This window comes from Eubalaena glacialis, chromosome 12, assembly GCF_028564815.1.
Source record: "Eubalaena glacialis isolate mEubGla1 chromosome 12, mEubGla1.1.hap2.+ XY, whole genome shotgun sequence".
Lineage (NCBI taxonomy): Eukaryota > Metazoa > Chordata > Mammalia > Artiodactyla > Balaenidae > Eubalaena > Eubalaena glacialis.
The window spans coordinates 69,160,373-69,185,674 of NC_083727.1; the positions used below are offsets into that span (position 1 = coordinate 69,160,373).

The 25,302-nt window shown below is 36.5% G+C and overlaps 1 protein-coding gene and 1 pseudogene across 2 annotated transcripts in view; one reads left to right on the plus strand and one right to left on the minus strand.

Moving 5' to 3' along the window:
• Positions 1 to 25,302, plus strand: part of RNGTT (RNA guanylyltransferase and 5'-phosphatase) — a 234,513-nt gene that overhangs the window by 117,754 nt on the left and 91,457 nt on the right. For both annotated transcript variants that reach the window (XM_061206736.1, XM_061206737.1), the window contains exon 12: positions 65 to 133. In XM_061206736.1, coding sequence (XP_061062719.1) covers positions 65 to 133 — 69 coding nt within the window. The remainder of the gene's footprint in view (positions 1 to 64; positions 134 to 25,302) is intronic.
• Positions 5,676 to 6,571, minus strand: LOC133102070 (large ribosomal subunit protein eL6-like; annotated as a pseudogene).

Here is a 25,302-nt window from a genome sequence, read left to right on the forward strand (position 1 = left end):
AAAAAATTTAAAACCTTTTAAAGTGATTATTGTGTTTCTAAAAATTTGTGTGTTTATTTTATAGCTACTTGAAGGAAATTTTGCCAAAGAAGTCAGCCATGAAATGGATGGTCTCATTTTCCAGCCCACTGGAGTAAGTACATTTGTCTCTGTGTGCATGTGTGCGTGTAGTGTGTATGTATATCCATGTACGCCCATGCATGTATATATAAAGTACATTTTCCTTAGATATATTTACTTAGGATTGATTACTGCTATAATCACTGCTTTTCCTTAAAACAAATTTTCATTATAAAATAAAATATTTCGTTTATACTAAATACATATAATAGTACAATGAACAGTTGTTTGCTTTTCACTTAGCTTAGGAAATAAATATGGCTGATCATTATTTTTCAAGGAAGTTATTAGTCTTTTAATATAATTAGTTTTCTTACTACTCTTGCAAAATGAATGTTATGTTTCTTTACTAGAAATCTACCAATACCCTTATTTAAATAAATGCTTATTTCTTTCTGTAGCCCAGTATATCTTTAAGTATTAATATTTTTAAAACTTCATTTTGCCATGGATGAGTAAAATTCAGAGTTATCAATATTTGAAGAAAACCACAATTCTTTGCATATTTATTCCATGTCAGATTTCTGAAACTCACTGAAGAACTTTTCAATAACTTAATGGTCAAATCACATGTTTGGAGTAATTATGTTTTACTGATGGTAAGGTTTCTCTCCCTCCACATCATTGACGTTTTTGGCCACATAATCCTTTGCTGCGGGGAGCTGTCCTGTGCGTGGTAGGATGTTTTGCAGCATCTTTGGTCTGTACTTACCAGGTGCCAGTATTACTTCTCCCTCCCACCCCTCCAGCTTGTGACAACCAAAAATATACACATTCACTGCCTCATTTCCCCTGAAGGGCAAATTTGCCTTCACTTGAGAACCTGTGCTCTGTGGGGCAATGCTTTTCAAAAATGTGGCCTGTGGACAAGGTGGCATTAGCACCACCCAGAAAGTTGTTATAAATGTCACTCACCACAGACCTACTGATGAGAAACTGCTGGGAATGGAGTCCAGCAATTTGTGCTTTCGCAGGCTTTCCCAGTGACTCTGATGCGTTTTCAAGTAGGAGAACCACTGCTCTTATAGGAAAGAGTTGTATTTCATGTGCCACACCTTGTCATAAGCTTCATTTTGCCTTCACTAACTCTATCCTTAGAAATTAGGGTGCAGGCTAGTTGTCAAGTTATGTAGAGACACATCAAACTGGGTACCTGGAGGAAAGGGAAGGAGGCTGTAATATTTTTGAACATTATGTATTACACACTGTATTATATATGCTTTACGTATATAGTAAAACTCTGCTATTATGCAAATTTAGGTATAATGTGGTATGTGATTAGGTTCTGTCTTCCTCCCAGCCCCCCTTGCCAAACAGGTGGAGGGAAAAATCTTTTGTGGTCGAATGAGGAGGAGATGGAGGAGAGTTAGAGGCTGGGGACAGAAATAGTAGAAAATACTATTTTAGGAAGATAGACATTAGATCTTTGAGTTCCAGTATTTTCTAAGCCTAATCTCCCTGGATTGAAAGAAATAAAATCTAATTATAACAGGAATTACAGTGTTTCATTCTGTTAAACTCATGGTGGTTCAGACCCATGCATGTATGAGATTTTGGTATATATAAGAGAAATGGCCTGACAGGTGAGTCTTGTGATGTCTAATGTGGTAAGGTGGTTTATCAGTCTGTCCCTCTTCTAGTTACCACACTTGTTATTACGATGACTTCATAATTGATTTTCTTAAGTATTTGTGGACATTTGGTTTAACATAAAAGTTTCAATCAGTTTGTCAGGTTACCCAAAAATTCTTGTTGGGAGTTTAATTGGAAACGCTTTGAAGTTAGATTAATTTGGAGAAAATCAGTGTTTTTACAATGTTGAGTTGCCTTCTCAATGAATAAGGTAGAGCTCTTTTCAGGTCTTTTACTGTTCTCCAATCCAGTTTAAGTTTTTAATTGTTGTTGTTAGTCTAATTTCTAGATATATTATTTTCTATTTTTATAGTAAACGCTATCTTTTAAAATTTGGTACTTCTAGTGTATTGTCACATTGTTGACTGACTTATGTTGTTGGTTCAACAGTCTTGCTGAACACTCTTAGTTCTAACAGTTGTCTAATTTTATATATTGGCCAGGACTTCAAGTACTGGCTTAGATATTACTCTCATTGGATGGAGGAGAGGGAGACATTTATACCTTATCCTCAACCTCAAAGGCAATGTGGCTAAATTTTCTCTATTAAGTATGTTTTTGTAGATTTCTTTTAGATACCTTTTATCATGTTAAGAAATTTTTGTTTTTACGGAGGTTTTACAAAGTTTTTTTTTTTTTTTTCAATCAGAAATACCAGGTTTTGGGAGTTAACAAATGCCTTTTCTGTATCCATTGAAGTTATCATGTCATTTTCCTTTTAATGACTTTCATGTAGTAAATTACAGTGACTTTCTCATGTTGACCCATCCTTACATTCTGGGATATGCTACTCGATCATGATATATATATAATTTTTAATATGCCTTTGGATCTGGGTATACTAGTTTCGTGAGGATTTCTGCCACGTTATTTCTTACAGTTTTTTTCTCTTTTTTTGTGTATTCAGAATACAGAAGGTAATACTATTATGGACAGATTATCTAAGTTCCAAGTAATATGTAATAATACACACCCATGATTTTAAAAGTCAATTAAAATATCATGGTTTACCCTGAAAAGTAGAGCAGTCCCCTCCTACCCTTCCCTACACCCAGAGTGCCTCGTAGGAGGCAGTCATTTTCTGCTTTAGGCCGGCCCCCGCCCCCATTTCTACAAAATCTATTATGTTCCTCTCTCTTAGTCTTCTGTTTCTTGGTGATCTGCTTACTTTCTGTTATTGAAGAACAGGATTGTGCTCTCTAACCCCACCAACGCTCCCTCACCCTCCTCCTTCTGTCATCCCCTTATAATTGTATCACATACCTGGTCAAATGAATGTTCAGTATTTGTATTTCTATGGTGATATAAATATTGTTCACATCTGAGTCATTAAGTAGTATAGTATATTTTCGTCCTTAGAAGACTTTTTTCACCTAGAGTTAGGAATTGCCGTATATTTTCAATTGTTGTGATTATCATTACTTCTTTCCTTAAACTCGCTAAAAGAACTGTTAATTTTTTTTTCTAATACAGTCAAATTTAGCAGGTAATATCTAGTCCAGTATTTACGTGAAGGCAATCCTCCTGAAGCCCTCCATTCTGTAGTCCGGCTGCATAGCTTTTTCTCTGTCTTATCTTGGGACTTCCCACCTTGCAGAAGAAAATAAGTTACATTTCTTTATTATTAAAATGAAATCTCTCTGCCCCTTCTTTCCTCCCCCTTCTGAATCACAGTGCATTGCAAAATTGCAAAGATCCCTTTTTACTTCCTAGATTCTTCCCTTTTATAATTGTGCCCTGAGATTTTAAACTTAATCTATTCAAGGCGTCCTGATTCTAATCACCAGATTCTAGAAAGGTGAAATTCTGCTGAATTCATAGACTGACCCTATGTTTTGTGAATTTGCTGCTTTCATGACTACATGTTGATGTTGGTGAAGATAGGTATTGCTCAGTCAGTTACCCCTGTTAGTCTGATGGTGGTATTTTAGGGAAAAGTAGTTGCTAGGTTTCTTCCATGTCATCTTAGACATGAACACTTAATCTTATAGCTCTTGAGGCAATACCCACACATAACATACACATCACAGAGCCACTCTTCTATCATTACTTTTAGACTGGCTTGGTCAGAGTGATTTCTAGCCCCATACACACCTTTGTCTGGAATGAAATCTTTCCCACAGCAGTCTAGGTCCTGGTCACCAATGCATACCTTCCCCTTCCCTGATGTGGGGTTTCTCAGGTTCTCTGATCCAGCTGATCTCATCGTGAGGCCACCTACCCAAGAGAGATGTAATATTGTGACTGAAAAGAGAAGCTTTGGGGCCTTAATGAGATCTTGCATTCCTGTGCATACTCAAGTCTCTCCCTGCTCTCCATTCCATAGGACCTAGAGGGGAAGGGTTTGCTTTTGTGAAGCCAAAGGTAATGCTCTTTTCTCTCTTTCCTCTGGAACACTTGCTACTTAATTGCCAAATACCTTTAGAACTAACAGGATCACTTAAATGATTATTCTCAAAGCAGAAAAGATCTCCTTCAAGATGCCTTGCTGTTTCTTACCCTAGGTAGAGAAGTAACTACCACCTCATAAGGGACCTGTTAGTGATGTTTTCATCTCACAAAAACTCTGGGCTTCTCTAAGGTGATTAATCCTTTCCTTTCTTATTTATCTGTAAATATCCAGTGTCTAGGATAGTGCTTGGCCCAATAGGTCTTAGAAAATGTTTGTTAAAGAAACAAATGCATTCTCATGTTTTTCCTTAGGCTTTCAGATTTGAGTGGTTCTATATTTTACTAATGTAGGCAACATCTTTTACATTTATAGCTATTTTATCTTCCTTTTTGCATATATATATTATATATATATATATATATATATAAAATCTAATTTATGCTATATCTCTTTTTCATTTAAGAAACTTTTCATTGATCTTGTTTAAATTCCCACTGTTTCCTTGCAAAGAGTCCAGAATGCAAACATCCATTCTTCATGGAACAATAACACAAGCTTTGATACTTTCATATTCTCCTCAGAGACTTCCCAGTGGGTTAGAGTGGTCTCTGGGTAAGATAGGCCACCGAATATCACATTAGTTCTTCGTCTGTAAAATGTACAGGCCAAAACATTCTAGCTCTGAATTCTGTGATGATCATGTGTTGATCAATGTATGTGAATATAAAGCATACTTAAGACCTTCTTCCTTCCAGTATCTATGAAAATATATTAGGTAAAGAATTTTTAATAAGAGAGAGAATAAACTCTTATTCTTATTTTACTTTCCTAAAGCCAATATATCTCTTAAATGGCGATTTAGACAGTTGCAGTAGTTTAAATAGACTTACAAAGTTTATTACTATCACTATTACATGGCTGTATTCCTGTTAATTTTCTCTCCTGCCATCATTTCAATAGAATTTTCACTTCTACACACTTCACCTCCTAGATTATTAAGATTATACAGTATGTGGAATGGCTCTGAAAGTGTCACATTTTGTTCATCAGGGGACATTGTCAGTTTCTTTTTAATTTAACATAGCAGGTACTTAGATTAGTGTATAACTACGAAGGACTCACTTCATTAGAAGAAAACGTTTCACACCTGCGCATTTTGGTAAAAGTTTAATTGATGGTATAGCACTATACTTTACTAGTTATTAGTGTTTGGTTAATCCTTTTCTTTTTCCATGAGGTTTTAATGATTTCAGTCTTTATTTCTTGATATGTTTCATTTGTAATTGTAATTTCTCATGATCATATTCTGTCTAGTTTCTTATTTCTTAAAAGTACATTTTACCCACTCTAACTGTCTTAGTTTTTATCACTAATATTATACCTTTCATAGTGTTTGCAGTGTGCCCTTTGGTGGGAGGGACTTCACTGTTACTGGATAGAATGGCATCTGTCTGTAAGAAGGATGTGAACTTAGTCACGTTTCTTTCCATTCTGTTTTTTTTTTTTTTTTTTTTTTTTTAATGGACCGGAATTATTTAATTAGGTTCTTTGTAAGAAGTTTAGAACACTACTTTGTGAGGATAAATTCCGTTTGTAAGAGCAAACACAGAGCGGAGGTAGCCCTGGAGCTGAGGAACAGCTTTGATTCTTCGCAGAATTTGTGAGTCCACAGCTTTCTGATCAACCTTCCGCTGCTCTGTAATCTCGTATTTCTCTCTCTCTGTGTCGAAGATCTCACCTTCCTGGTGCCTGGGCTTACGCAGTTTCTTCTTCTTGAAATAAGCATCAGTGAGATGTTCTGGGATTTTCACACCACTGATATCAATTTTGGTGGAAGTGGCAATGACAAATTTCTGGTGTGTTCTCCGCAGAGGAACTCGATTGAGGGACAGAGGCCCAGTCACAAGTAGTAAGCCACTGCTCAGCTGCTTCAGGAAAATGACCCTCTTGCCTCTGTGGCGCCCAGTGAGGATAATCAGAATGGTCCCAGGAGTGATGCTAGCGCGCAGTTTTCTCACATGCTTACTGAAGGGTTTTTTGCCGTGACTCAACAGCTTTCGAGGCACATCTTCAGTAGGATAATACCTAGGCATTTTGCGAAGTTTAACCACCCGGGTACCACCATTCTTGTCACCACCAACTGGTTTTGTGACAGTAGCAAGAACCTTCACCTTCTTTTTCTTTTCAACCTTGGATTTAGCTGCTGAATACTTCCTCTTGTACAAGGCCTTTCTGGAATACATAGCCGATCGGGAATATCTGCCAATTCCTCTGACCAGGACAGGGTTTCGGCTGCAGTGGGGCTTCCCCTTCTTAACCTGCTTCACCTTTTTAGCCTTGCCACCAGCATCAGCCTTCTTGGCTTCAGGTTTTTTCTCCTTAGTATCTGGCTTCTCAGTCTTTTCACCCGCCATCTTGCAAGATGGGAAAAAGCCATTCTGTTTAATTCAGTGGTTCTTTTGCATTCCTACTGTATTTGTGTTAAATCTTCTAAACGGTATTCTGAGTATAAAGTATATTAATGCTGCCATCCAGAATAGGCTCCAATTTAGCATGAATTCATTCAGGGTAAGCAGGAGGCAATTTTCTCACTCATATGCAAAGTTTCATTATATTTAACTTTGTAGCCTTTGTTATATTTTCATTATTTTGCTTTTGTAATTTCAATCTCATTTTTCTTTCTTACTTAATTACTGTGTCCTCAGTTTAGACCACCATCACAGGAGTGGTCCTGTGTACTCCATTTTCTTTTCTTTTCTTTTTTTTAGCATCTTTATTGGAGTATAATTGCTTTACAATGTTGTGTTAGTTTCTGCTGTATAACAAAGTGAATCAGCTATACATATACATATATCCCCATATCTCCTCCCTCTTGCGTCTCCCTCCCTCCCACCCTCCCTATCTCACCCCTCTAGGTCATCACAAAGCACCGAGCTGATCTCCCTGTGCTATGTGTCTGCTTCCCACTAGCTATCTGTTTTACATTTGGTAGTATATATAAGTCCATGCCACTCTCTCACTTCGTCCCAGCTTACCCTTCCCACTCCCCGTGTCCTCAAGTCCATTCTCTATGTCTGTGTCTTTATTCCTGTCCTTGTACTCCATTTTCAAACTTTTGATTTGCCAAAGTCAGAGGTGAGACTGTACTTGGCTTCTACACAGAGATTTATGACTTTTCTACCTCTTCTAAAAAATGAAAATAAAACTTTTCATTAGGTAAGTGATCTTGAGTGACAGTATCAAAAACTATATTTATGATATTCTGCTAAAGAAAGCAGAGTTTAAGATACCTTTTTCTAATAATTCATGACTCTTATGATTTCTCTTTGTGACTTCCAAAGAAGGATTACTTAAATTTTTCTCTCACTTAATTTTTTGGAGTTGAAACCACCGTGCTTATACATTGTCATCAAGTTCCTTTTCCAGGTAAAATGGCCTTTTTATGATTGCTATTGCATATTCAAAGGAAAGACCTTTATTTTCCTTTTTAGCCGCTCTAGGTCTTTTGTATAAGGAGGTAAGAAGAGAGTTGATTACAGACAGGTGTAGCTTCCAGTGGTGGGAGGAGACATGATTTTAGGTGGTCCAGAGACAGGGCATTAAATGACATTGCATTACACAATGAGAATTTAGTCCCATTCCAGTTTTTATGCATTCTTTCAGTTTATAAAGTATACTTATTTCTAGTTTTGAATATCTAAGATTTGCTAATCTTTCCCTTTTTAACAAAATGAGTGTGGACTTAGTTTTATACTGTTCAAAGGGCAACATTCTCTACTGAAGTCTAGTATCATTGGTTCATTTCCATCATGTCTAATTTTTAATGCTACTTATTATTTAGGGTAAGCGATACCATTGTCTATTTATGGTATAAGTGGTGTACCATTTGGCATAAAGTTTCCTGAATATCTTTGGGGGCCATTTTTCAGCCTGCTGCAGTTATTTAGCTTGATATGACATTTCCAACTAATAGCCATAGACCCTAATACCCAGTGTCATTTCTATTTTGGTCCTTGTAAGGTTTTAAGTTACCTTCCTTCCTTAGGCTTTCTTTTTAAAGCAAGTTCTGAATTAGAAGTTTAGGACCCTTAATCAGGCCAAGAACTTTAAAATGTAAAATTTGCCAACATTTCTAAGTTTTTCTTCTGGGGAAGTCTAAAATCTTGGATGAACTCAGCTTTAATAATGAAGCGCAGGCAGGGTGAGTGTTAGACCCTTATGACAAAATAAAACAGTATATTAGAGATAACCTGTATTTTTTGTCATGTTAAAATATTTTTTCACCCTTTATTTTTACTTTGGAGGATATGCAAATGTTAGAATCCACAGTTCTTTTCCCTGGAATTCTTCAGACCAACCCTCCAGTCTCTTGCTGGGTGGCATTTGCTTGGCTGTTAGCATTTTCCGCATGGAGAAGATAAAGGGGCGAGGGTGTGCTCTTCAGTAGATAAACTTTTCACTTCACTCTCCAAGGTTCACTTTTCCTCTTCTGTAGTTCTTGAATCTTCTGGACTGGAGCTTCTGTCCTTCAGTTTTTCCACAGAATAAACATCTCCTGCCTCTTGCCAGGGTGGAGGAGGGAAGCTGGAGGTCTAAATGCTCCTTGTGAAGACTTTTACCCAGTCTGTTTCCAGTACCAGGTCTCCCTTTCACCCCCTCGCAACCTTCTCGGTATCTGTTTCGTATGTTATGTAGCCTGTTCTGGGGAACGCAGCAGGAATTCCTCTGCCTTCGTATCCGTTGCTGCAAGCACTTAGTATTCAGTGTTCTTTGCTCTCTGCTCTGTTAACTTCTCCATCTACTTTCTGTCTTTCCAGAATTCGATGCGTTGTTTTTTGCTGTTGTCTTCTCTCCTGTTTTTCCTTTTCTATTGATATCTCTTTTCTGTAACTCCCATTTCAGTGAGGTTTCAAATCAAAGTGGATATAAATGCACATGTTTAGTCGACAACATTTATCAGAAAATCCCCCAAACTTCTCACAATGTGGTTTTGCATCTGTTGGCCTCCTTGAGCCAACAGTTCAAATAAATGAAGAAAGGGACTATTTTGAGTGACCAACTTAGCGACCTGAGTGAGGCTGCATAAAGTGGAGAGAAGATCCTGGTCAGGGGTGGGCAAAGCTTGACTTTTAATCTGCAGCCCATTCTCTAATACCGCAGAAATATTCCAAAGGCAAATGAAGGGCGAAAAATGAAGAGGATTCTTGGTGCATCTACTTTTTTTTTTTTTTTTAAATAAGGTTGTGGTTTTATTTATTTATTTATTTATTTTATTTTTGGCTGTGTTGGGTCTTCGTTTCTGTGCAAGGGCTTTCTCTAGTTGTGGCAAGTGGGGGCCACTCTTCATCGCGGTGCGCGGGCCTCTCACTATCGCGGCCTCTCTTGTTGCGGAGCACAGGCTCCAGACGCGCAGGCTCAGTAATTGTGGTTCACGGGCCCAGTTGCTCTGCGGCATGTGGGATCTTCCCAGACCAGGGCTCGAACCCGTGTCCCCTGCATTGGCAGGCAGATTCTCAACCACTGCGCCACCAAGGAAGCCCGGTGCATCTGCTTTTTAAAAACTCCTAGGCCTACGTTTGTTTGGTGCTAGTTACCTAAAACTTAGCAAGAAGTAATTCTGCTTCACTATAGTAATTATAGTGAGGGAACTGAAGTTGAATAGAAGGTAGAAGATATTACTACTGCTAAAAAAAAAAAAAAAAAAAAGAAGAAAGTATTTTGAATCCTGGCAAAATATTGAAGAACAGTGATAAAGGTACTATATTAAAGTGATGATTCTATTGAGGGCAAAACCCCAAACACCAGCTTAGAAGAAAGTTCATTTACCTTTTGATTTAATGTTCTATTTTTCAGAGACATAACCTTGTAACACATCCAGAATTGAATTTAGTTTATTACTTTTATAAGAAAAAGGACAAGTAAAGCTAATGGATGGTATATTCAGGAAAATAAAGCTTAGGATATTTCTCTGTGTTTATAAAGAAATGTACTAGTATCTGATATTTACTAAAACACAGCAGTCATTAATTACCATGAAAGCCTCAATTAAAAAAAAAGTAGATTAAATTGTATTTATAGAATTATAGTAATTCGAAGCAGAAAAGATACTTCTAAGATTATCTAGCCCAGTGGTTTCAAAACATGAATTTGCAAAGTCCTAGGGTTCTGTGAACTGCCTCAGGGGACCATGTGTAGGGATAGGTTACTAGGTAAGCATTCTGTTTATCTCACAGCAGCCCTGATTTATTTCTTTTATATATTGTACTTCTAGATAAGATTGTGTTTTAAAAAGGGCTTCATCTAAGTAAATACCATTTGTATCAACTGATTTTTTGAAAGGTCACCAGTGATCTTTTACCTTGCAAAATCAAGTTCATTTTTCAGCCCTTTTCTTGCTGGATTATCTAGTGGTAGTCTGTGCCACTGTCCACACTTCCTTAAAAATACTCTCTTAAGCGGCTTCATGCCATGTCTTCTCCATGTCACTCAAGCTTTTCGTCTTTTACTAGCCATTGAAGTTCAGGTTTCTAAAGGCTCAGTATGCTGGACCTTCATTTTTTACCATGCTCTGCTCTCTGCCTTGAAATCTTTTCCACACTTGAGTTATCTCCCGTAAGCCTGACTCAGACTTTTGATTTCTATTTAAGCTCCAGATTTGTATATCTAATTGCCTACCCTGCTCTATCACCTTTTAAATTTCTCAAAAACACCAGAAACTCAGTATACTTTGAAGCTGAACTCCATCTCTACTCCCCAAACAAACAAGCCAACATACAAACTGTACAAAATGATCCTTTCCCAACATTTCCTCCCTCAGTTGCTTATATGCAGTTACTTGAGTGAGAAATCTAGATGTCATCTTTGACGCCTTTCCTTCTTTTATCCCTCTAATCCGTCTCCAAGTCTTGCTTTATCTCCTAAATCTCTCTTAAATTATTCCCTTTTCTCTCCATTACCACTGCCACACTCCAGTGTGACTTGTCATTCACTGCCTCTTGCCTGGACCACTGCAGCGGCGTCCTAACTGGTCCTGCAGCCTCCACTTTATCCCCTTCCAGTCTTTTCTTCATACCATATCCAGAGTCGTCTTCCTCCTTAATCTCTAGTGATTTTCCCTTGTTTTCAGGTTAAAGACCAAACCTAGATTTGAAGCCAGCTTACTCTCTTCTTTATCACATGCTGCCTTTTTGTTTCCCCTTGTGTTTTGCTGTTGATATGAAAGTAACTGATATTTTTATTTAAAGGTGACTTAATTATATTACTTTATTCATAAACAGTGTTTTAAAAAAATTGAAGTATAAGTTATACTTGCCAAAATATTTAAATATTTTGAGAAAAATGGGTATTTTCTTTGAAGAAGAAATTGGCTGTTTTCTTTGAAGAAGAAATTGGCTGTTTATTTTAATATGAACCTCTAGTCTTTCTAAGGCTTAAAGCTCAAACTTTGAACAAACTGAGGTGATCATTTTTAAAAAGAAGTATCTTCAGATTGAATTTTCCATCTGGTTATTAGTCTATACCATAAACCAGATAGGTTTATTAGACCCTTATATATAAGGTTTTCAGTCTTACGATTTCATTGACGTTTTGAATTGCTAATCTTTTGTGGTTTGTTACCTAAAAATGAATATTTTAAGTTGGCCGTTTGGCATTTTAATATGCTATAGGTAGTAGATCTTTTACTTGACAGCTATTAGATCTTTCAGTTTAATTTATAAAGTTGATAATCCTTGTTTGTTTACTAGCTTTTGCAAGCGGTTTTAATGATTTATGTAGCATAGTAAATTTTTATTTGTAGTAATAACTGATTGATTTCTAACCTTTTAAAAATCATATTTGATTTTACTTTTGTCATCTGGAGACACGTTTCTAGATAAGAATTTTTGTGCCATTAATAATCCCTCACTATGAAATAAAAACAGAATTATATGTTATGAATTGCAAAATAGAGGTGGTAATAAAAACTTGAAATATTTTCTTTGTTTTATTAAAATAAGACTTTTTCTTGTTTTATCTGCCAGCTATATTGTGATTAGTAAAACATAGAATTGTTTCTGTATTGAGTTTAGAGTATTTACTCTCAAGCAATAGTGATATAACTGTTTTTTTATGTTTTCATCACTATCTTGATTTTCTGTAAGGTGGGTCAGCTTGGCTTTATGTCTCACCCATTAATCAGTTTGCATGTAAATTGAGTCAGCTTTGATTTTAATATTGCTTTCTTGTGAAATATTAATGTTTTTATTAAGTCTTTACTACTGCCAGGTATATTGAATGTTATGGATAGATTGTAAAATGAAAATTGGAATTAGTCTAATGTCTTGTCTTGAAGTACATGACGAATTAGAGTGGTTTTCCCCTGTAGCAGAGATGATGTTACCATGGTGAGAGCTTCTGTTGCCATGACATTTGCTTGCATATTTTGATAGGTCTTCAATTGAAGAAGGGCTCTGTTTCCTGGCAGACTGGGAAAGTGTCATTCTATCTTTTCCCCAAATATGTTATTTTTTTATGGAAAAATATGTAATAATTTCCAAAGAATTGTAATAGTGAACTGCCAAGGAAGAAAATACACCTTGTTTATTTTTAATTTATTTTCCTTAATCAACTTTTGGAACACAGCAAAATATTCTTAGCTTGCTTTTGTGTAAGGAAGAAGAAACGAGAAGAATATTATTATTCTAGCTTTCTTAATAAATAAAACATTTGCTTTTCCATTGAATTTTGTTGACAAAATAAACAGCTGAAGAGGAATAATTTGTAATCAGCCTCAGCTAGATATAGATATATACTGTTACTGTACAACAAAAAGACACTGCTAATGATGATATATTGGTAGCAGAGAAAAGGAGAAATAAATGTAAATAAGGACTTCACAAAATGAAGGAATCAGTGAATTCCAAGAAGGTAAATATATAAAGTGTAAAATCAGTTTTCATATAAATGATACATGTTAAACACAGTGAATTAGGGATAGTTCTTTTTTACTGATAACATTTAATATTGAAAAATTAATGGTAGATTTTTTTAAATTGTGTTTTACAGTGGTATATTTTTAATTTGAATTTTAACTAGATAATGCAGACATTTAACATGTAGTAAGAAAAATACAGAGAAGAAAGTCTCCCTCTCCTTCTTCTCCCCTCCCTCATTTATCTACTGTTGTTTGTTTTTAACTTATCTTCTCATAGTTTCTTTATGCATTTATAAGTAAATACAAATTTGTTAATACATTTTTATTCCCACTCCACTTTTCAAGGAAGGTAGCACATTATTTTGCACTTTGCTTTTCCAGATGTGTCCGGCCATATATTTTAATGTATATTTTGTTAATGCTCTAATTTGAGCATCTCGGGACATATTGGAATCAGCAGAAGGATGGGGCTTATTACTGATAGCTCCCATCCCTTATGCTTATGGGAGTTCAGACTTCTAGGAGGAAATATTTAAAAACATACATTTTGTCAATTTAGAATAAATTTTCCTTTTGTTGTCAAAGTTCATTGATAACTTCAGTGGGGCTTTTTACTGGTAGACCAATTTATTTTGTAAAAGCTGCAAATTGAAGTATTCTGTAATGAATACCTCTTTATACCAGCTGTTTCTTCTGCAACAAACTGTTTTCTTCCTTTCTGTATTACTCCCATTCAGCCTTTGAATATCAAATTAGGTGTGGCTTCCTTGGGGAAGCCTGGCTGATTCGGTGAGTGTGACTCTCCCCTGTGTTCCTACAATGCTCTTCTTCATACCAGTACTAGGAGCAGAGAAAATTATACTGCGCAGCACAAATTAGCAAAAAAGGAGGGTAACGTACTTGATGTATAAAGTAACTAGGCTGCAGATGTTACTTGTATCTAGAGTTTGATTCCCCTATCAGTAGACCACTTTTATTTAGACTTGTGTCCACCAGAGAAGAGGAGAAGCTCTGTGAGAATCTGCTAGCTGTCAAAATTAGTGGAATTTTATACCAGACGGCAGTAGTGTTGGATATTAAGGGAGAGTTAATCCTGAGCTTTGGAATATATTAGCTCATGCCTTCATCTAATAAATTGGGTGTCTACTGTATGTTATACACATTGCTGAGTAAGAAATCATAAAACTGGATAAAGGCAGGGTTTCTGCCCTCAAAGGGCTATGAAGAAACTCGACCCTGCAGCAGTGTGAGAAGAGTGCAGACTGATGGAGTGGCAGGGGCACCTTGGTGGGCCCAGGGAGTAGGGCCAGGCTACTTTGGGAGATGGGGCCTGTGCCGGAGATGAGACAGGACAGACGGTTCAGTAGGCTTTCAGTGGGGCCTGAGTGGGAGAGAAGGTAAGTGGTTTAGGTGCTGAGGTTTATTCGGTTGTCTGAGCTCCCTCTTCCCACTAGACACGGCATTACCAGTTGCTTGTCCCTCCTACTCACCGCTCCACACAAAACTAGGCTAAAAGTAATTAGAAAACAACTGACTTAAAATTGGTTCCTATTGGCACAGTTTTATAATATCTCATGATGAGATCATCTAACCCAACCTTTCATCATTGGCTTTCGGACAAATGATATAAATATGTATTTTTTGTTAATAGTGGAAAGATTTCTGTATTACTGTGATTTGGGAATTTTTTGGACAAGTCTAACGATTTGGGTTATCAGTTAATCTGTAAAAAGAGGGAGTTTACTGCGTGCTTTCAGTGCCCCTCATTTTTCTAGTATTCTTACTCAGGTCTATTAACTGGTCTTGATACTAACTGGGTATTTTCATTTAACTTGTCTTTACCCCCATTTCCTTACTGGTTAAAGTTTAATTTCATGTGTAGTTATATGGAACTGCCCAGACATGGAAAGTAAAGCTGAAGTTGCAGAAGTCTTTGTGTAACTGTATTTTTTCAGAAATTATTTCATTAGAAATGTAAGCTACAGGTTATTTTATATTAAAACAACAACAGCAAGAAGAAATTAGACTTGTGAATCAGATAATAGAAATAGTAATATGAATGTATTTTTGAGTAAGTTTTCCAACCTAAATAAGCCAAGAAATTGTATTAATTCTCTAATATTAAATTTTACTCTCAAATCACAACTTCACTTTCCATAAGTAGTAGTAAAACTTTCATAAGCAGATGAGAAATGTCAGCAAGCTTTTGAAAATGGAATTCTCAGTTTTCTTCCCCTGCTTCTTTCTATGATACCTCTCTCTACTATCTTTACCAAGTTTGTGACTTTTTAGAAATGAAATACCAAGGGGTTGCCTTGAGCTATTTTTATAGGAGATTGACTCTTCATCTCCTCTACATCAACAAGAACAGCATAGAGCACTGGGCCAATTTAGTCTCAGAAAACTTGAGCAAACTTCCCCTCAGCTCAGGTATATTTGTGTTCTCATTGCGTAGAACTTTCTTGTAGCCTAATTATTCTTCAAAATTCAATTCATGCATTTTTCTTATTCAAGAAACCTTCCTTTACCCCTGCCCCCTGATTTTCATGTTCTCTGTTGTTCTTCCTCAGCAACTTTGTGTTCATTTGAGTTCTTCTCTAATCTCTCTTGGAGGTTACATTAAAAGCCTCACTGTGGTTGAGCCCACTGTCTTGGGAGAATTTGTATCTTCCCCAACTAGTATGGTACTAGGCACATAGTAGGTAGTTAGTGTTGATTAGGGACTTTTCCTCCATACAGGATATTTATGTGTCTTGTTTTGCAAAATAGGTGTTTGTTATTTGCTTCTCGGTGAAACATGGGCAAAAGGATATAATCAAGTCAATAAATCTAGAGTTGTTTTACCTTCCTGTCCAGTAGAATTGCCAAAGAGGATTTTTTCTGCTTTCTTTAAAACTAAATTCTAGAAAAACAACAAAAATAAAACTAATATATGGTAAGGCCAGGGATCTTTCCTAGCTTCAGGATGTGATCCTTCTAAAGAGGACAGTATGTCTCAGGTTTCACTGCAGGGCCTGGAATATATATTACGATAACATAACTGCTCACATTTTACTAGTGGAAACCGTGTAGCATGGGCTACAAAGCATTTTAGGTATCTCTGGTTTAGATATTCTGTTTTTAGGCAAGCAAAATGCTATTGTTGCATTTTTGCAAGTGAAATAGATGAAGCCCACACTTTGAATTTGCTTTGAATCATGAAGTTAGTAGTTAGTAGAGGCAAAGAAGAACCAGATATCTTGTCCTCTTTGTTGTTATTACTACTAGCTTCCTTTAGATCAGTTTCTCAACTTTGGTACCGTTGACATTTTGGGTTGGATAATTCTTTGCTGTGTACAGCTGTCCTGTGCGTTGTAGGATGTTTAGAAACATCCCTGGCTTCTACCCACTAGATGGCAGTAGCTCACCCTTCCCTCCCCAGTGTGACAACCAAAAATGTAGGCACTGCCAAATATCCCCTGGGGGGTAAAATCTCTAATTGAGAACCACTGTTTTGCATAGCAGGTATATCACTTCTGCCTCCTTTTCATTTTCTTTTAGTTTTAGAGGACTTCTTTGGCACATGGCCATCCTGTACCTCTAAGCCAGGTTCTGCTCTCATTTGGTAAACACTTTCTTAAACATCTTACTTGGTTGCCTGGCATCTGCATTCATTACATTTTTTCTTTTTAAAGATAATAATGGACATCTCAGATAATATTGGTAATTGCTTTCAGACATAACCTATCTCTAATTTTTTATTGGACAACTCACCTGGTAAAATCAGATTTGCTTCTATAGAACTAAGTATTATATGTATCAATTAAATATAGCTTTGTTAATTATTTTACTCTAGATACATGCTGGTGAATTTAATGAAATTAAAATGCATTGCTCCCTAATTATACATTGAAAAATGTAGGTTGAAAGGATGTTTTTGTACCCTTGTTTATATTCAGCAAGATTCTGTATTTCAAGTTTGAGGACTCACAAATATTTATTTTTAAAATGCTTAATTCCCTGTATTATATAATATCTTTGACCTTATTATTTTGGGGAACTTGAAAAAAGGATTTTTAATAGTTGTTGATATACATAGTCTTTTGTGAATAGTGCTAATTTAAGTCATTTCATAATCTAAAATATTCTATTTAAACATATAAATTAAAAAATACCTGAGACTAATATTATATAAGTTTAAAAATTTTTCACTTTATTTTTAAAATTTTTTATCAAGTATTTATTGAGTATTTTACTAATTGTTTTGTAGGCACATGATTAGACATGATTTTACTGAAGTAGAATTTACATTCGAACAGGTATTTAAATACATTTTACTCATGGGATCTATGCCGTTGCATTTATATTCAGTAATTCAGAACTACAGTATTTTTAAAATATAATTTCCTAAAAATTTTTGTCAGGCATTTCATTGATTTTCATAAAGGTGCTTTGAAATTCTCAGTCATGTCAAGTCTAGGTTTTCAGATTAATATAAATGGTTTGGTGTACAGTCAGATGAGGAATGACTTATGTACTTGAACTATTGCTGCGTTAAAACAGAAGAGTCAGTATATGCTATTCTCCATTAGATGATTTCCAGAGAGAAGAATGTGAAGGATAGTTAGTAGCTATTTTACAAATAATATTATATTAAAATTACGTTTAGAATTTGTTATTAGGTACCCATTATGAAATATTTTAAAGCTGTACAATCATTAACATTTCCTAGATTTAATAACTTAGATTGGTATTGGTTTTCTAAGTGGTCTCATACTCATAGTCATATAAATGAATAGGGAACAGAAGTAAATGATGGTGTGTTTGTACATGTGACATTCCCTTGGCAGCCGTTGTGAGCGGGGTTGGTGTGGGATCCTGACACTCCTTTCTCCCCTCACTCCTTTTTACCCTTCACTACCATAGGGAACCACTCTTACTAAATGTCTGTGATGTTTCTGTCAGATAGACTTTATTAGAAAAAAGACTAAATTTTATTATTATTTTTTTTAATGGGATCACGACTGGAAAATTTAGCAGTTTTAACATTTATAAAAACATTTATATTCAGTAAGTCTAAAGAGGTTTATTTGTGATCATCCTGAAGGACATGTGTTACCTAAATGAATCTCTCAGGGCAAATAAATGGACGAAAGCTTCCACTGAAATATTATATATTTGATTTTATATTCATTCATGTTTAAGCACAAGCCTTGGGGGAAAATAGTGTGCATTATGTTCTTAAATTTGCTACAGATAAAATGTCTTTCCCATCAACTCCAATGGTTTGTCTTTCTTAGCGAAACTTGTTATACTAAATTTGTCATTATATGGACTTCTGTTTGAAATAAGAGATCCGATGACTAGGGTTTTTGCATTTTTTCCTCAAATTTTTAAAAATCTGTTAGAATGCAATTTGACTTGTATATCTAAAAAATATTAGTAATGAGAACACTTAGCAGTTTTTCCTTCCTGAGTATCTTTGTCATAATATGGCCCCGTCCCCCATAATGCCCTCGCTGAATTGACATACTTTCCTCTCCTTCAGGAGATTCTGTATTTTTCTACCCAAGTGTTTTGCTCATATTTACGTCATGCTATAAGTCTGCATTCGTGAATATTGCCCATCATTCAAAGCTTTCAATCTTCATTCCTCTATAATAAGTCCATAGCCACCAAAGTAAAAGATTTTCTCTTTTTACTATGTTCTAGAATAATTTAAAACACTTTTTTCCTATGCTGTAGTGTCTTTGATTAGATGGACAGTGTTGTACAACCATTTCCACAACTTTTACATCAGTGCAAAGAGAAGTTTTGTAACCATTAAGCAATAACGCTCCTTCCGCCCACACCCTCAATGCCCGCCACCTCCACCCCCTGCCCTTGGTACTGCTAATCTACTTTCTGTCACTATGAATTTGCCTATTGCGGCTATTTCATACAGGTGGAATCATACAATTTTTGTCCTTTTGTGTCTGGCTTATTTCACTTAGCATAGTGTTTTTGAGGATCATTCATTTTGTAGCATGTGTCAGAACTTCATTCTTTTCTGTGGCAGAATGATATTCCATTGTATGTATATACTACATTTTGTTTACCCATTTATATGGTGATGGAAACCTAGGTTGTAGACATGTCAGTATCTGGGTCCCTGTTTCCAGTTTTTTCGCTGTACCATGTGCAGAGTCATATGGTGATTCTGTGTTTCAAAGTCAGTTTTTGAGGAACTGTCAAATTATTATCCATAGTGGCTGGATCATTTTATATTCCTTATAGCAACATACATGGTTACTAATTTCTTTACATCCTCTCCAACACTTGTTATTTTCCTCTAAAAAAAAAAAAAAAATTACAGGCACCCATATGAAGTAGTATCTCATTATGGTTTTTTGTTTTGTTTTTTTTTTTTTTTAAACATCTTTATTGAAGTATAATTGCTTTACAATGGTGTGTTAGCTTCTGCTCTACAACAAAGTGAATCAGTTATACATATACATATGTTCCCATATCTCTTCCCTCTTGCATCTCCCTCCCTCCCACTCTCCCTATCCCACCCCTCCAGGCGGTCACAAAGCACCGAGCTGATCTCCCTGTGCTATGCGGCTGCTTCCCACTAGCTATCTATTTTACATTTGGTAGTGTATATATGTCCATGACACTCTCTCACCCTGTCACATCTCACCCCTCCCCCTCCCCATATCCTCAAGTCCATTCTCTAGTAGGTCTGTATCTTTATTCCCATCTTGCCACTAGGTTCTTCATGACCTTTTTTTTTTTTTTTTTTTCCGTAGATTCCATATATATGTGTTAGCATACTGTATTTCTTTTTCTCTTTCTAACTTACTTCACTCTGTATGACAGACTCTAACTCCATCCACCTCATTACAAACACCTCCATTTCATTTCTTTTTATGGCTGAGTAATATTCCATTGTATATATGTGCCACATCTTCTTTATCCATTCATCCGATGATGGACACCTAGGTTGCTTCCATGTCCTGGCTATTGTAAACAGAGCTGCAATGAATATTTTGGTACATGACTCTTTCTGAATTATGGTTTTCTCAGGGTATATGCCCAGTAGTGGGATTGCTGGGTCGTATGGTAGTTCTATTTGTAGTTTTTTAAGGAACCTCCATACTGTTCTCCATAGTGGCTGTATCAATTTACATTCCCACCAACAGTGCAAGAGTGTTCCCTTTTCTCCACACCCTCTCCAGCATTTATTGTTTCCAGATTTTTTGATGATGGCCATTCTGACCGGTGTGAGATGATACCTCATTGTAGTTTTGATTTGCATTTCTCTAATGATTAATGATGTTGAGCATTCTTTCATGTGTCTGTTGGCAATCTGTATATCTTCTTTGGAGAAATGTCTATTTAGGTCTTCTGCCCATTTTTGGATTGGGTTGTTTGTTTTTTTGTTATTGAGCTGCATGAGCTGCTTGTAAATCTTGGAGATTAATCCTTTGTCAGTTGCTTCATTTGCAAATATTTTCTCCCATTCTGAGGGTTGTCTTTTGGTCTTGTTTATGGTTTCCTTTGCTGTGCAAAAGCTTTTAAGTTTCATTAGGTCCCATTTGTTTATTTGTGTTTTTATTTCCATTTCTCTAGGACCTGGGTCAAAAAGGATCTTGCTGTGACTTATGTCATACAGTGTTCTGCCTATGTTTTCCTCTAAGAGTTTGGTAGTGTCTGGCCTTACACTTAGGTCTTTAATCCATTTTGAGTTTATTTTTGTATATGGTGTCAGGGAGTGTTCTAATTTCATACTTTTACATGTAGCTGTCCAATTTTCCCAGCACCACTTATTGAAGAGGCTGTCTTTTCTCCACTGTATATGCTTGCCTCCTTTATCAAAGATAAGGTGACCATATGTGCGTGGGCTTATCTCTGGGCTTTCTATCCTGTTCCATTGATACATATTTCTGTTTTTGTGCCAGTACCAAACTGTCTTGATTACTGTAGCTTTGTAATATAGTCTGAAGTCAGGGAGCCTGATTCCTCCAGCTCCATTTTTCGTTCTCAAGATTGCTTTGGCTATTCGGGGTCTTTTGTGTTTCCATACAAATTGTGAAATTTTTTGTTCTAGTTCTGTGAAAAATGCCAGTGGTAGTTTGATAGGGATTGCATTGAATCTATAGATTGCTTTGGGTAGCAGAGTCATTTTCACAATGTTGATTCTTCCAATCCAAGAACATGGTATATCTCTCCATCTATTTGTATCATCTTTAATTTCTTTCATCAGTGTCCTATAATTTTCTGCATACAGGTCTTTTGTCTCCTTAGGTAGGTTTATTCCTAGATATTTTATTCTTTTTGCTGCAATGGTAAATGGGAGTGTTTTCTTAATTTCACTTTCAGATTTTTCATCATTAGTATACAGGAATGCAAGAGATTTCTGTGCATTAATTTTGTATCCTGCTACTTTACCAAATTCATTGATTAGCTCTAGTAGTTTTCTGGTAGCATCTTTTGGATTCTCTATGTATAGTATCATGTCATCTGCAAACAGTGACAGCTTTACTTCTTCTTTTCCAATTTGGATTCCTTTTATTTCTTTTTCTTCTCTGATTGCTGTGGCTAACACTTCCAAAACTATGTTGAATAATAGTGGTGAGAGTGGGCAACCTTGTCTTGTTCCTGATCTTAGTGGAAATGGTTTCAGTTTTTCACCATTGAGGACAATGTTGGCTGTGGGTTTGTCATATACGGCCTTTATTATGTTGAGGAAAGTTCCCTCTATGCCTACTTTCTGCAGAACTTTTATCATAAATGGGTGTTGAATTTTGTCGAAAGCTTTCTCTGCATCTATTGAGATGATCATATGGTTTTTCTCCTTCAATTTGTTAATATGATGTATCACGTTGATTGATTTGAAGAATCCTTGCATTCCTGGAATAAACCCCACTTGATCATGGTGTATAATCCTTTTAATGTGCTGTTGGATTCTGTTTGCTAGTATTTTGTTGAGGATTTTTGCATCTATGTTCATCAGTGATATTGGCCTGTAGTTTTCTTTCTTTGTGACATCTTTGTCTGGTTTTGGTATCAGGGTGATGGTGGCCTCGTAGAATGAGTTGGGGAGTGTTCCTCCCTCTGCAATATTTTGGAAGAGTTTGAGAAGGATAGGTGTTAGCTCTTCTCTAAATGTTTGATGGAATTCGCCTGTGAAGCCATCTGGTCCTGGGCTTTTGTGTGTTGGAAGTCATTATGGTTTTGATTTACATTTCCCTCATGGCTAATGATACTGAGCATTTTTTTTTTTTTTTAAACTTTGGGTTTATTTATTTATTTATTTATTTATTTATTTATTTATTTATTTATGGCTGTGTTGGGTCTTCGTTTCTATGCGAGGGCTTTCTCTAGTTGTGGCCAGTGGGGGCCTCTCTTGTTGCGGAGCACAGGCTCCAGACGCGCAGGCTCAGTAATTGTGGCTCACGGGCCCAGCTGCTCCGCGGCATGTGGGATCTTCCCAGACCAGAGCTCGAACCCGTGTCCCCTGCATTGGCAGGCAGACTCTCAACCACTGCGCCACCAGGGAAGCACTGAGCATCTTTTTATGTGCTTATTCACCATTTGTATCTCTTCTATGGAAGAAATGTGTATTCAGGTTCTTTGACAATTTTAAAAATTGGGTTGTCTTTGTTGTTGAGTTGTAGGAATTCTTTATGTATTTTGGATATTAAACCCTTATCAGATATATGATTTGCACATTTTTTTCCATTCTGTAGGTTATCTTTTCACTTTCTTGATATCTTGTGATGCACAAGTTTTTTCGTTTTGATAAAGTCCAGTTTATCTATTTTTATTTTTATTGCTTGTGCTTTTGATGTCATATCTAACAATTCACCACCAAATCCAAGATCATGAAAATTTACCCCTGTGTTTTCTTTTAAGAGTTTTATGGTTTTAGCTGTTATATTTAGGGCATTGGTCCATTTTTAGTTAGTGTTTGTATATGATGGGAGATAGGGTTCCAAACGTCATTCTTTTACTTGTGGAAATCCAGCTGTTCCAGCATCATTTGTTGAAGAGAGTATTCTCTCACCGTTGAATGGACTTGGCATCCTTGTAAACAAAATTCAATTGGCTATCAATATATGAGTTTATTTCTGTACTCTCAATTTTATTCCATTGGTTTAAATGTCTGTCCTTATGTCAACACCTCCGTTTTGATTACTGTAGCTTTATAGTAAGTTTTGAAATTGGAAAGTGTGAGTCTTATAACTTTGTGTTGTTCTTTCTTCAAGATTGTTTTGGCTCTTCAGGGTCTCTTGTAACTGCCTATGAATTTGAGGATTGGCTTTCCTATTTCTGTTAAAAAGAAAAAGTTGTTGGAATTTTGATAGGGATTGTGTTGAATCTATAGATTGCTTTGAGTAGTACTGACAGTTTAGCAATATTAATTCTTCTTAATTGGTGTTCTGAGACCAGTCCCAGTGTGGAGGGGGTTTTCCACACCAACAAGCACTTCTCTGACACCAGCTGGGTGTCCTACAATTCAAATCAATTCTGACACTGTCTACCCAGTGATAGTGTCAGATTCAACAGGTTGAGGGCTCTTCAAAACTGTACTGCTTCCAGTTTCCCCACCCTCCCCACCCCTTAACTTCAGATGCCAGTTGCAAGTTCATGTTATTACCTGTGCTTCTAATTGACTAGCTGTAGATTGGAGGTTCCAAGGACCCTCTCCTTGGCCTTCAGACACCAGTTAAATTCCAGGTTGTTACTGGTACTTCTTACCACCTGGCTATAAATCAGAAGTTCCCGTGACCCCCTTGTCAGGTTCAATTAGTTTGCTAGGGTGGCTCCCAGTACTCAGAAAAGTATATTACTTACTAGATTACTGGTTTATTATAAAAGGATGTAACTCAGGAATAGCCAGAGGAAATAGATACATAAGGCAAGGCATGGGGGAGGGGCGTGGAACTTCTGTGCCCTTTCGAGGCACCCCCTCTTCCTGAATATCCATGTGTTCACCAACCCAGAAACTTTCTGAACCCCATTTTTCTTTTTTGGTTTTTATGGAGCCTTGATTACACAGGCATGATTGATGAAATCATTGGCCACTGGCAATTGATCCAACTTCTAGCCCCCCTCCCCTCCCCAGAGGTCAGAGGGGTGGGACTGAAAGTTCCAACCTCTGATCACTTGGTTGGCTCCTGGCAACTAGCCCCCATCCCTAGGTGCTACCTCAAAGTCACCTCATTAACATAATAAAAGACCCTTATCACTCTCTTCACTTTGGAAATTCCAAGGGTTTTAGGAGCTCTGTGCCAGAAGTGGGGATGAAGACCAAATGTATATTTATTAAAAATCTCAATATCACTTTTCCTATCTATGAATATGGGATGTTTTTCCATTTTTAGGTCTTTTTAAACTTTTTCAGTAATGTTTTGTAGTTTTCAGTATATAGACCATTCATTTCCTTCATTGAATTTATTCCTAGGTATTTTGTTCTTTTAGATGCTATTGTAAATGGAATTGATTTCTTAATTTCCTTTTTGGATTATTCATTGCTGTTGTATAGAAACAACCAATTTTTTGTATTGATAATACCACCAAAGTATTACATTATTAGGAAGAAATTTAACAAAAGTTGTGCAAGACCTGTATACCGAAAACTACAAAACATTGCTGAGAGAAATTTAGGAAGACCTAAGTACTAAGTAAATAGAGAGATTTGAAGTGTTCATGAATCAAAAGATTCAGTATTGTTAAGATGTTATTTTTCCCTTAATTGATCTGTTAATTTACCGCAGTCTTACTTAAAATCCCAGTAAACTTATTTTTCATAGAAATTGACCAGGTAATTTTAAAGTATATGTGGAGGGCTTCCCTGGTGGCACAGTGGTTAAGAACCTGCCTGCCAATGCAGGGGACACAGGTTTGAGCCCTGGTCCGGGAAGACCCCACATGCCGCAGAGCAACTAAGCCCATTCACAACTACTGAGCCTGTGCTCTAGAGCATGCGCGCCACAACTACCAAAGCCCGCATGCCACAACTACCGAAGCCTGCGTGCCTAGAGCCCATGCTCGGCAACAAGATAAGCCACTGCAATGAGAAGCCCGCGCGCCACAACGAAGAGTGGTCCCCGCTCGCCGCAACTAGAGAAACCCCGCGCGTAGCAAGGAAGACCCAATGCAGCCAAAAATAAAATAAATAAATAAATAAATAAATAAAATAAAATATATGTGGAAATATAAATGCTACATTAGCTAAGAAAATTTGGAAAAAGAAAAACAAAGTTTGAGGACTTAC